The 13,109-nt window shown below is 41.5% G+C and overlaps 1 protein-coding gene across 1 annotated transcript in view; it reads left to right on the top strand.

Moving 5' to 3' along the window:
* The window catches only part of DCAF8 (DDB1 and CUL4 associated factor 8), a 1,751,511-nt gene that overhangs the window by 377,997 nt on the left and 1,360,405 nt on the right, over positions 1–13,109 (top strand). Inside the window, exon 4 of the mRNA XM_044059248.1 lies at positions 7,251–7,391. Coding sequence (XP_043915183.1) covers positions 7,251–7,391 — 141 coding nt within the window. The remainder of the gene's footprint in view (positions 1–7,250; positions 7,392–13,109) is intronic.

Below are 13,109 nucleotides of genomic sequence, written 5' to 3' on the forward strand. Positions count from 1 at the left end.
ATCAGTCCTTGGACCGCTCCTTTTTGGCATTTACTTCTCAGAAGTCAAGGCCAATGTCAGTGGTCTCTGGCTGACTAAATTTGCAGATGATTGCAAATTTGGAGCTGTCCTTGAATCTCACACTGACACAAATGTTTTCTAGGAGGGGCTGACACAGACAACTGGTGTCAGAGTCATGGACTAAAACTAAATGCCAAGAAATGCATAATAGTATCCTTTGGGGAAGCCATCCATCCCTGGTAACTGTCATATTGACAACACACCCCTTAGAGCTGCCCCAGTAGTTGGGGACTTAGTGACACACAGCAATTTAGCCTTTGATCAGTGGTGAGTAAATTATTCTATGTTGCACAACTTATAAACAAAGGTATGGCATCTAAGTCCAAGGAAGTCATTGTTCCACTGTATTCAGCTTTCATCAGACCTATCATTGAGTATAATAACCCCTTTGGTATGCACCTATCCAGGCATATCCAACAATTGGAACACCCAGAGAGGTTCCTTTCTATAAGAATACAGGGCATAAGTAATATGTCCTACGCAGACCGCCTCAAGGCGCTATTCTTGTATTTATTCTCTTGCAGGCTTTTGAGGAGAGATCTATGCCTGGCATACAGGGTGTTGTTAGACCCCACTCTGATGGACCTCCTTCATATCCACAAAACAAACAGTACCAGAATTACCCATTCTAAAGACTTAAACCTTGCATGTGATATAAATAGGACCTGCTGGAAAGAATAGGTATCACAGAGACTACCCCGTCTATGGAACAGGCTCTCCATCCATGTGAAGCAGAGTTCCTCCCCAATACAATTCAAGTACAACTTGAACAACTGGATAGGAGACCGGAAATTCATCCCTGGTTTGGCATATATGTCTCTGATGCAGACAGGTAACCTCTAAGTGGTTCATTTCATCAAAGGTACCAGAACTCGTCAGAGATTTCGGATGCATGGCTAGGCTTAAAAAGGCCCTTGTGGTCATTAGCCTAGTAAATGCCTATGATATCAACAGGACTTGCTGGAGAGACAGATATGTCTCACAGAGTTCACTTCTCTGGAACAAACTTCCAGTTCAGGTGAAGCGGAGCCCCCTCACTGACCCTATTTAAGTGTAATTTGGATGATTGGATGGGAAGCCTCAAATTCACCCCTGGAATTTCACCTGTGTCCCTCTTGGACAGGGGTAGTAGTTGTTGAATTAGTTCTGCTTAATACCTTGATATTCTTGGGAACAGGGGTTGTACTTGGCTAGGCTTGTAAGGGCCCATGTGCTATTAGCCTAGAAACCTCCTATGATCCTGAGACACCTGCAGGCTAACCTGGAGCTCTCCTGCTGTTCATACTTCAGTATGACAGCAGATTTGTAGCTTGTGCCTTTTCTGGTTGACAAAGTCAGCACAATATTGCTGACTGTACAGGGGAGGTATAGGAGGCGAAATCAGAAGGAGCTCAAGGCTGGGAGCACTGCCAGATGGCCAGATCTGATCTGACAAGCAGCTTGGGTACCCGCCGGTTGTATTGGATGCACTAGGATGAAAAGGATCCCACGTCACAGTAAGTACATAACTCTTGTTTCTTTTGTCAAGTTTTTCCATCTTATTGCTCTTCCCCTCTGTATCTCGCCTTTCGTTTCTACTGTGACCGGACACTACTGGTACAGTTTCTATTGTCAACTCTCTCATTTTCATAACCCCTGCTGTGATTTTATGTTCTTTGATTTGGATTTTTTTTCTGTCTGTAACCATAATTCTAGCCTATTTCTTTCTATAGGCTTCCTCCCCACATAATCATCATATTAGGTTATCCATCATGCGTGATAGTGATCCCCACCATTTGAAAGAATGGCAGATAGTACACTTCCACACGGCTCAAACTCCATTCCATCTTCCACAATTCTGTGTTCCTCTCTTTTTTATCTCTGATACTACTTGTCACCTTTTGCTTCAGAAGCAATTGACCAAAGCTGAAGCAAGCAAGTGCTTAGTTGGATCTCCCTAGGAATCATATTTTCTTTTGTATGGGAAATTACATTATTTAGCAGGAGGTGCTGCGGTAGCGTTGTCACCTCACAGTAAGACGTTGTGCTGTTCGATTCTCAGCTAGAGCGTCTTCTGTGTGTAAACATGCGTGAATGGGCGTACCTTCGTTGAAGGTTGTGCATCAGGGCCGGCAACTTGGCACGTAAAAATCTACTGCCAGTCATTATTGGACCAGAGTTTCGCTGTGGCGACCCCTAACCAGGAAAAGCAGAAAGACACAACAGCAGCAGCAGCAGCAGGAGGGGCTGGAATTTACTGAAGAAAGTTGGCAAAGGAACAAAGGTATTGGAAGCAGATAACTAGAAAAGGAAAGGTAATAGAGTGAGATAAGGACAAGCAGAAGTTTGGACTGTAGGTTAAAGGCTCATTTTCCAGGGATTGGTATCTGTGTTTAGGGTCCATCTGCTTCCATTGTTTACCAGACTCTCCTCCTTTGCAGGCCGGACTGCTAGAATCTGAGCAATGAAAGCCCCTTTGTATCCCACCCCAATCACCACAGTTACCATGGATGCCTGTACTCTGGGGTGGGGAGCATTATTCAGGGGAGAAGCTCCAAGGAGCGTGGTCAGAGCACGGGTTCAGTCTTCACATTAACATGCTGGAGATGAGGGTGGTACTCCTAGCAATGCAGTTCTTTCAGGGCCACCTTCTCCTGCATGCTGTATCCATATGCATGGACAACATGGCAATAGCTCACACCATATGGAAGAGTGATGTTTGCTGCATCAAAACTGGAATGTCATGGTTAATAAAAATCCAGATTTATGGTATTTGTCATTTTCATTTAGGTTTCTGTACTATATATAATATAATATATATATAATATAATATATATATATATATATAATATATATATATATATATATATATATATATATATATATATATATAAAATACACCCTATTTTGAATCAGATCAACTAACCTCAGTTCTATAGCTTTTTAATACTTTAATTCTGTTGGTCAACCCCTCACCCCCAATTCAGTAGGAGCACCAGTTTATCTCAGTTTATCTCAGTTTACTCAAGAGTTTTTTCCCACTTAATTTTTTTAAAGTATTTCTTTAAAAAAAAATTTTAAATCACTTAAGACATGCACACACATTAATAGAAAACAACATATATTAACATTTCCCATTTAGTTGTATTATATGTCACATTTTCTTTTTTATAATTGTCATCAGTCCAGCATTACTAAATTGCTCAATTCCTGCCTTAAAACCTCACTTCTCCTCCTGAACATTATTTTGCATGTATTGCTTCCAAAAATTCCATTTATTTGTATGTAATTTGCTCTTTCCCTTTTTTAAGAGCCTTCCCCCAGTTCATCAGTTTTATTCAATATTTCAAATACACTTGGTTTAGCCTTTGATTTCCATTTCCAAGGAATTGTTTTTGGCAGCCAATAGAAGCAAGCTTAACAAGGCCTTAGTACATTCCTATGTTCCAGCTCTAAAGAATACTTCCTTTAGTTTACAGGCATTTGCTCCCCCAGTCTTTCTGACAGGGTACTGTGTAGGGAATTTTTTAAATTTGCCACTTATTACACACTCAACAAACATGTTCCTAGTTATCTCTTCCCCGTCAGACTTCCAACATTTGCTATTTATCTGAAAAAAAATCTTTGAAGTTTTTTAGGGATACAAACTTACTTCTGCAGAGTACTTCCTAGAAAAAAATTCCAAACCTTCTACACTTTGTTGCATAATTGAGAGCCATACACCTCTTCCATTGTTCCCTTGTAAATTGTTTTTCCAGTCTCTTCCCAATCTTTTCTAATGTCCTTTGTTTGATTCTTATAGTTGTCCTGGAATGTTGTATGCCCTACTAATTTTACCTTTAACAGCAGCGTCTGTTGTACATTCAACTAAAAACTCTACCAGAACAGGTCTTTCACTTGAGATACCCCTGTCACTTTGCCTATACTCTGATATCAGTCCGAGGTAGGGAAGGCAGTCAGTCTCTAGCCTGCAGTCCAGATGCCTTTTTGGCTTCATCCCACCCTTATTACCTTTCCCATTTATGTTATTTGTTCCTAATATCTTGGATCTTTTGACAGTTTTCTCCAGTAAATTCAAGCCTTATAATATCCATTTCTGTATGGCTTCTTGCAGTCATCACTATTGACACATTTTCCTTTCTCCATTCTTGTTGACTTATTTCTTAGAATATTTTCTGCTACTTTATGAATATAATAATCTGTATGGTTGGTATTATTCTCCTTAAGGAACTTCATCCACTGTCACTGTTTCTTTATTTCTTAATCCCCCCTACTTCATTATCATCTCCTTCCATTTTGAGTTATAACCTGCATGTGTTATGTATATGAGCCTTAACAGTGGAAGCTCTAAAATAATCCCTATCAAATCAGGTAATCCTAAGCCACCTTGTTCAGTTGTTAAGATCAACTTGTCATTTAACTCTTGCCGTCTTCGTTTAGTTTCTTCATACACATCCTGAGCTGCCATAACAGAAGGCTTTTTAATCCATACTCCTAAATACGTCATCTTATTGTGTTCCAATAAATATGGGTATTGATGAACCAATTTGGATGAAAGTACATAATTTAGAACTATGGACCTTTTTATGTTAATTTTGTATCCTGAAAAAAGCTTAAAATAGTCTCACGTTATGAAAATATGGTTTGTGATGGAAAATGCTTGCAACTAAACTAAGATTGTCAACATGGTTTGTTTTTATTTATGTAAATGTATGATTGCCTGTGTCATAAGTGATAATTTAATAAAGATGTTTTTGTTTAAAAAATGCTCCACAACACAGAGATGCCCTTTTCTGAATTTATCAAGCACAAAATAAAAATAAGACCAGCTTTTCTTGAGTGTGTACCAATTATATCTTTAAATTTCTGAGTCCGTTATTTTCTGTCTTAGTGGCTCTAAATGTAAAGCAAATAGAGGACACCCCAGCCTGGTTCCTCTGTTGAGACAAATTATCAGGGAGGAGCCCTTCCACATGTAATTCTTGGTTCCAATCTTTTGTATATCCTCCTTATTAATTTTGTTGCATCATGGAATACAAATGTTTCCATTGCCCTACTCATAAAATCCAGGCTAACGTTGCTGAATGCTTTCTCTGCGTCAAGACCAGCCAACAGCAGCAGTATAAATCCAGGCTAACGTTGCTGAATGCTTTCTCTGCGTCGAGACCAGCCAACAGCAGCAGTATAAATCCAGGCTAGCGTTGATGAATGCTTTCTCTGCGTCGAGACCAGCGAACAGCAGCAGTATAAATCCAGGCTAACGTTGCTGAATGCTTTCTCTGCGTCGAGACCAGCCAACAGCAGCAGTATAAATCCAGGCTAGCGTTGCTGAATGCTTTCTCTGCGTCGAGACCAGCCAACAGCAGCAGTATTTCCTTGCATTCTGTTTTTATCTGGATCATTCTTCAGTTAGCTGTCAAATGTTTGCCTCACCTTTGCTGTTCTTTTAGCTAGTATAGGCATAACCACTTTATGATCATAGATTAAAGGTAGAAATGGGTCTATATGAAGCTGGATTTGATGGGGTCTTTACCCTCTTTTGGAAATATAGCCATGTCCCAAGATGTTGGTAATTCCCCTCCTTTTTAAATGCAGTTAAGCGAAATCTTCTAGATCTTTATCACTTGTCTCCTAATTTCTTCAGGAGTACAGTTTGTTCCTGGAAACTTCCTTGAAGATTGGTTATACATCACCATTTTTATCTCCTCTCCTGTCTTAAAGGAGTACAACAGGTTTCTCTAATATATTCCTCAACTTCACGGCCCTTTTCCTCCCTATTTACATTGTACTCTGTAAAGCAACAACAATAAAGCATTTACAATTTTTATAATTCCCCTTACTTCTCTAACAGAAGCCTACCTTCTCATACTGTGATGGTTTCACTTACAAAAGATTCTCTCACGTTTGAATAAAGCTTGCTGGAGTCGCCCAATTACTGACATCATCGAGGCCAGGCAGTGCAGGTACTTTTTTTTTTTTTTAATCAGTTCCCTCCCCCAAAGTGACATCACCACAGCCATCATCTGATTCTACCTGCCAGCAGGATTACACAAATGTAATGACTGCAACAGTGAATAAACTCGAACATCTACATTTATGGTAAGTGTACACAACCGTACTTTCCACACCATGTAATAGCTTCCTATTTTGGGGGCTGCTGACATCTAGAGCAAGAAAAACGATGAAATGGCGTTGGCTGCATATTTTATACCCCTAACGACCTAACGTCATGGAAGAGATGACAGCAATCCGACGCAGAAATCCCAACTCTCTGGTATTCGGGCCGACTGAGGGCTACCTGCAGGCAGATAACACTAGTGTGATAGACTGCAACAGTGAATACACTCTAACATCTACATTTATGGTAAGTGTACACAACTGTACTTTTTGCAGCTTGTGCAAGTCTTTGTTGGCCGTACTGCAGAGTTGTTACAATTTAAATGTTTATTACATGGAAGCTGTTGTATATTGCAGTTAAAAGGTTTTCCTTTAAACTTACTGTTGTTTTTAAATTATCTTTTTTTTGTCTGGTGTCTCTAGCAGCTTTTTTGGATTTCAGCACCTTGTGTCTTTCTCTTGTCCTGTTCGTGGGTTGTGTTTATTGTCTTCCCTGCAGGAGCAGAGTTGTCATAACATTGTTCATATGTTAGTTGGTAAGCTAGTTAACGGCCCTTTCGAGGTTAAGCAGTCTTCAATGAGCTGCAGTCACACGCGAGACCTAATGTCTTAATATGTGCTGTTGCAACTTGACACATTTGCCGGTGTGCCTCTTTTATGTGTAGTAGTCATCGAAGTTTGTTTTTATTATTTTTGTTTAGATTGTTGTAGATAGGCATTTCCTATACCACTGCTGGATAAGCGGCTGCATGTACAAGATTCTTGTTCAAGTTTCTTCTTTGAGTTTTACTTCCTCTTGCTTTGAAGACTTTTTTGTTTGAATGACTATAATTTTATGGCAGCCTTGTTTCATTGTGTAAGAGAACCATGACTTCAGATGATTTTACCTTGTCCAAAGAGAAGTAAGCTAGAAATAGTGATGAAGAACTTCAGGGTTTGAACCCCATGCAGTCTGCCGAACTCTTCATTTCACGTATTTTTAGTGCATTTATCTTATTTGCATACCTCAAGGATTGAATGAATCCTGTTTGTGTTTTTGTGTGCAATGTGGAATTGTGAAAGGTGATTGTTTCGATGTTTGTTTTGCTTTGCAGGCCAAGTTCTTGCCCAACAGTGGTGACTCTACCTTGGCAATGTGTGCAAGAGATGGGCAAGTTCGTGTTGCAGAACTTTCTGTCACCCAGCGTTGTAAGACAACTAAGAAAGTTGCTCAACACAAAGGAGCATCACACAAGGTATGTTTGGCTACTCTGTCCCCATCGGAGGTAGAGTGATGTAGCTTCTTGTAAACTGGTATTGCTGAATCATTGCAGCACATGATGTCTCTTTGTAACATAGTGATCTGCGATTTCATTGCAGTAGGGCTGTACAACAACATTATTGCAACTTTCTGACTGGTTTCATTGATGCATATGTTAAGCATGTTGCAGACGTTTTAAGATTGCGCTACCTTCTACTTGTTAACTGAAGCTTTTAGTCTGGAACCAGTTTGGTATGGCAGAAGAAATGAAGAGTAACAGAACGGGGTAAATTCCAAAACTGAATGTTTTGGCTTAAAATGAAGAGCAACAGAATGGGGTAAGTTCCAAAACTGAATGTTTTGGGTTAAAATGAAGAGCAACTGAACGGGTAAGTTCCAAAACTGAATGTTTTGGGTCCAGCTACAATAGCTTGATCTTCAGAAATGGAGATGTGCCCCCCCCCCCCACTTCCATAATGATGCCTTGACCTTAATGCTGAGTGGAGAAAAAGTATGTAGGAAACAAAAGGAAACAAATTATTCATTGTAAGTGAACTTATTGAAAGGTAAATATTGGAGGTGTTTGCTTTATCTGGGTCCTGTGGTTCAGCTGTAAATAGTGTTTAGTGCCCTAGATTTTGTACTTGAGGAAAATGCATTTTTTGTGGGATCCTAGACCAACAGTGTAAGTTTCATAACAGATAGGTTGGCAAAGACTTGAGCTATACATGATTGGTTTCTTTCTCCTTTTCCAATTATTTCTTGCCACTCAACTGGAAAAAATTGACTTCAGCATTTTTTTTGTTAGTAGTTGACTTTTTTTTGGGGGGGGGGGCTGTTGTCATCCTTGTATCACATATTAGTAAGCAACTTTTTATGGAAGTAAATTCCAATAGATGTTCATAGTGTTTCACTGTTGCAGTAATTATGGGTTATCCTGCTGGCAAGCTACCCGCAGTCGGCCTGAATTCCAAAGTCTAGGTCCGGCGTCGGTTGCTGTCCCCTCCTCACTGACGTCAGTGCGCCAGGGGTATAAAAGATGCAGCCAACGCCATTTCCTTCAGTCTTTCTTGCCGCGCGGTGCCCAAATCAAAAGCAGTTCGCAAGTGCCGGTCGACCGACTCCTGAGATTTTCAAGTTCGAATTTCAGGTCCGAAGTCTTCATTAAAAGCTAAGTACCCCATTGGGGAAACTTTTTCTTGCTCCAGACCGATGTCAGAAAAAGTTAATAATTGTATTTCTTGTGGGAAGCAAATACCTCAAGGATTTTCACTCTTACTGTATTCCTTGCCTAGGCCCTGAGCACGACGTTGCTAGTTGTCGGTTTTGTGCTAGAGTTAACCAACGCACTATTAAGCGTCGGTATGATTTTGCATTTCATTACTTTGGAGAAGATTTAATTATATAATGCCGTCGGAACAGCCGACTACCGGAGTTTACAAAAAAAAAAAACAAAGAAAAGGACAGGCATCCGAGGTCCAAAACCGAAGACGAGGCTTCTTCTAGGCCAGTCGCCAGTTCTCAGTGAGGCACTTTCGCAGCCCCTGACCGCTACTTTAGAGCTGCAGGCCGATACCGACTCCCACGTGGAGTCAACCAGGCCTACAGAAACTCAAGGTATTGTACCTTCGGCAACCATTCCCTCAGATGGGTCCGGAGCCGCTGAGCAGACATTGGCTTCTGAGGGCGTTTTCAGGACTACACAATTATATGTTAAAATGACTTCAGCTTTAAAGACAAAGAAACAAGTACAACAGCCCCATAGACAGGCCTCCATGCCTAAAAAATAGATGCTCAAAATGGCCGAAGACCTGATTACTTTGATCAGGGGTTCCCATCCCCCTCCTGACAAGAGGGCCTAGGCAAGAGGTAGAATATGAATCTTCAGATCAGGTTTCCATTTCATCTGATTCCTCTTCTGATCAGGAATATTGTCTTCCTCCTCATGAGGATTCTCATGCTGAAGAATCTATCCCCTGAGCTTCTCCTCTTGAAGATTATTTTTTTGGGGAAACACTGCATACCATGAGGGAGCATTTCCACTGGGAGAGCCAAGATTATTCAGAATCTAAGAAAAGGCTCAGAGACTTTCTTTTACTGCCGCAGCATAGGCCCCTGGCTATTCCACCTGTGCTGGACATTGTAGATGATGTATTTTCAGAGTCCAGTCTGAGTCTGACTCCTTACCTCCAGCTCCTAAGCCAGACAGATACTACAGGGTTCCAGACTCCCACAAGTTTCTTTTTAAAAACCCTGCTGCTGACCCAGAAACGATCTCTCAGGGTCCCAAGGGGGTCGAGGCTTCCACTGCAAAAAACCCTACCCCCTCTGACAGAGATTCCAGGGCACTGGACAGATGGGGAAAAATATTTACACTTCTGCTACCTTGGCTATAAGGGCTTTAAATTGTCAAGTTTCATATGCTTAAATATCAGCAGTACATTATGTCACTGGTTAAACACAAAATGTCGACAAATTCTGAATGTGCATAAAATAAAGAAATGCATGATTTATTGCATGCAGCTGAACAAGTTGGAAAGCATACTTTACAATGTGGTTTTGATTCTTTGGAGGCCTCCTGCAGAGCCACTGTTACGGGTTCTGTCATTAGGAGGCATGCTTGGTTAAAGGAACAGAATCTGCCTGATCATGTTAATGCAAAATTATTAGATGCTCCATTACAGCATGATACCTTGTTTGGTGTTAAAGCAGTAGAGGTGTTGAAGAAAATGGAGGGCAAAGCCAAATCTATGCAGACAGTCAAGGATATCTTACAGGTACAGCCTCCAAGATTTAGCAGACACTGGCCTACAAAGAATTGGTCCTTTCCAGTGTCAGACAGGCGACAAAGATGCAGATACAGATGCCCTAGAGGCAGATCCCAGCCCCAAGGCTCATACAGGTCTAAACAATGGGGCGCTTCTACCTCCAAAAGCGGAGAAGAAAAATCACAGCCATACAGAAAACAGTCCCAATGACTTCCCCCTGCCAGCGCTAAGCACTTATCTTCTGGCAGCTCCTTTAGGGGGAAAACTAGCACTTTTTTCTCAAAACTGGCACCTAATCACCCAGGACAACTGGGTCTTGAACATAGTGTCACAAGGTTCCAGGTTCCAGTTTCACACCCTGCCAAGGGCAAACGGTATGCCAGACCTGCCAAAAAATCAATGGGCAAAGGCACAAAAGCAAGTTTCATCCCTCATGGACATGAGGGCCATTCAGCAAGTACCACAGCAAGAGCAGGGACAAGAATTTTATTCAAGACTTTTCTTGGTGACCAGAAAGGACAAAGCCTGGAGGCCAATACTGGACCTATCTATTCTAAACACATACCTGGATATTCCAAAATTCAAAATGTTGAGACTGCAGCAGCTTTTGCCCATGCTGGGCAAGAAGGCTTGGCTTGTAACTTTACTAAAAGAGGCATACCTGCATGTCCCAATCAGACAATCATGCAGAAGATACCTCTGATTCATAGCTGGCTCAGTGCACTACCAATTCTCTGCACTGCCCTTTGGCTTATCTACTTGGCCCAGGGTCTTCACAAAATGCCTGGCACCAGTAATTGCATTTTGCAGACAGAAGAATACAAATATATCCTTACTTGGACGGCTACCTTATTCAAGCAGAGAACAAGGACATACTACAGCATCGGGTGTTTGTAAAAAGATTATTAACATGCCTAAGGTACACAGTAAACGAAAAGAAATCAAAACTTGTACCCTCTCAAGAGATATTCCTGGGTGCAAGCTTAAATACAACTGCCCATATGGCTTATCTCACGCCAGACAAACAAAGGCAACTGACTACTTATTTAAAAAGTTGACAACAAACACCCAGTTAACTGCAAGAAAAATTCTGCAGGCTTTGGGCTTCATGGCATCCTGCATTCTGCTAATTCCATATGCAAGACTGCATATGAGGAAACTACAATGGTATCTAAAAAGTGTTTGGACTCAACATTGCCACAGCCTGGAAACAATAATTACACTCATTCCCTGCCTGCAACAGGAGTTTCGATGGTGGGCAAAGACCTGTCACCACAACAAGGGGCAGCCATTCACCATACCCCCAGCCAGGCAGACATTGACAACAGATGCATCAGATTATGCCTGGGGGGCCCACATGGCAGGAAGATGTATTCAGGGCTCATGGTCCGCAATCCAAATGCATCTACATATCAATCAAAAAGAGATGCTAGCTGTTCAAAATGCCCTGACAGCCTTCAAGGATCTACTTCATCCAGGACAACTACTGATAAAGACGGACAATACTACAGTCATGTGGTACATAAACAAGCAGGGAGGCACACATTCCTACCCCCTTTGCAGACTAGCCATGACTTTGTGGGACACAGCATTGACTTACCAAGTACATCTGCAAGCACAATTCCTGCCAGGAAAGATAAATACTCTGGCAGACAAACTAAGCAGAAACCTCATGGATCCCCATGAGTGGAAATTGCATCCACAAGTCTTCAACATAACAAGGAATTGGGGATGCACAGACCTCTATTTGCCTCCCCTCACAACTGCCAACTACAGAGATTCTGCACAAGGACTTATCACAGACAAGCATGGAAAGTGGATGCTCCATCTTTCAGCTGGAAAAACTTAACAGTATATGCATTTCCCCCACTGCCTCTCCTCCCCAAGGTACTCCTAAAGATCAGACACGAGAAGCCAAAAATGATACTGATTGCCCCAGACTGGCCCAGCCAGCACTGGTACCCAATACTAAGGAACTTGACTCTGTGCCCAGCATGGACATTACCTTAGATTCCTCACTTACTGACCCAACAAAACAATCAGATCCTGCACAGCCAACTCAGGACCTTTAATCTGGCAGCATGGCGGATAATGTAGCTTATCAAAACACAACTCTCTCTAAAGCGGTGATGGATGTCATCTTGGAGGCCAGGAGGCCCAGTACCAAAAAATCTTATGCAGAAAAATGGAAGAGATTCTGTGCTTGGAACCAGGCACAAGGAATTGACATGATTGTTCCAAATATCTCTCAGATTTTGCAATACTTAACTGAGATGCTGGTCAAAGGCCTATCCTTTTCATCAATTAAGATTCATGCCTCTGCCATTTCAGCTCATTACAATACAGAGCCACCTATTTTTTTCTCATCCTTTATTAAGGCAGTACCTCAGAGGAGCCAAAAACTTACGGCCTTCAAGGAGATCACCAATACCTGCATGGGACCTCAATTATGTCTTGGAAAAACTCACTCTGCCTCTTTTTGAGCCAGCCATTACAGCTGATATAAAATTTTTATCATGGAAAACAGCTCTGCTCCTAGCAATAACCTCTGCAAGACGAGTCTCAGAACTACAGGCACTCGTGGCTGTAGAACCTTTCATCATTTTCCATCCAGATAGGGTTTCTCTAAGGACAACCCCTACATTTATGTCTAAGGTAGTGTCCAGTGTGGCCCTCAACCAAACTATTCATTTGCCTACCTTTTATCCAAACCCACAGAATAAGGGTGAGAAGCTTCTGCATTCTTTGGACATACACAGACAACTGCGCTTCTACTTGGACAAAACCAAAGCTTTCAGAAAGACTGCGCAATTACTGGTAGCATTTGCTGCAGGATCACAAGGAAAGGCTAAGACTATTTCAAAGTGGATAGATCACTGCATTCGTTTATGCTATTCTCAACATGGCAAATCAGTGCCTAAGGGCATTGGGACACATTTTTTAAA

Source organism: Protopterus annectens, chromosome 17.part0 (assembly GCF_019279795.1).
Source record: "Protopterus annectens isolate FY-2018-M chromosome 17.part0, PAN1.0, whole genome shotgun sequence".
Lineage (NCBI taxonomy): Eukaryota > Metazoa > Chordata > Ceratodontiformes > Protopteridae > Protopterus > Protopterus annectens.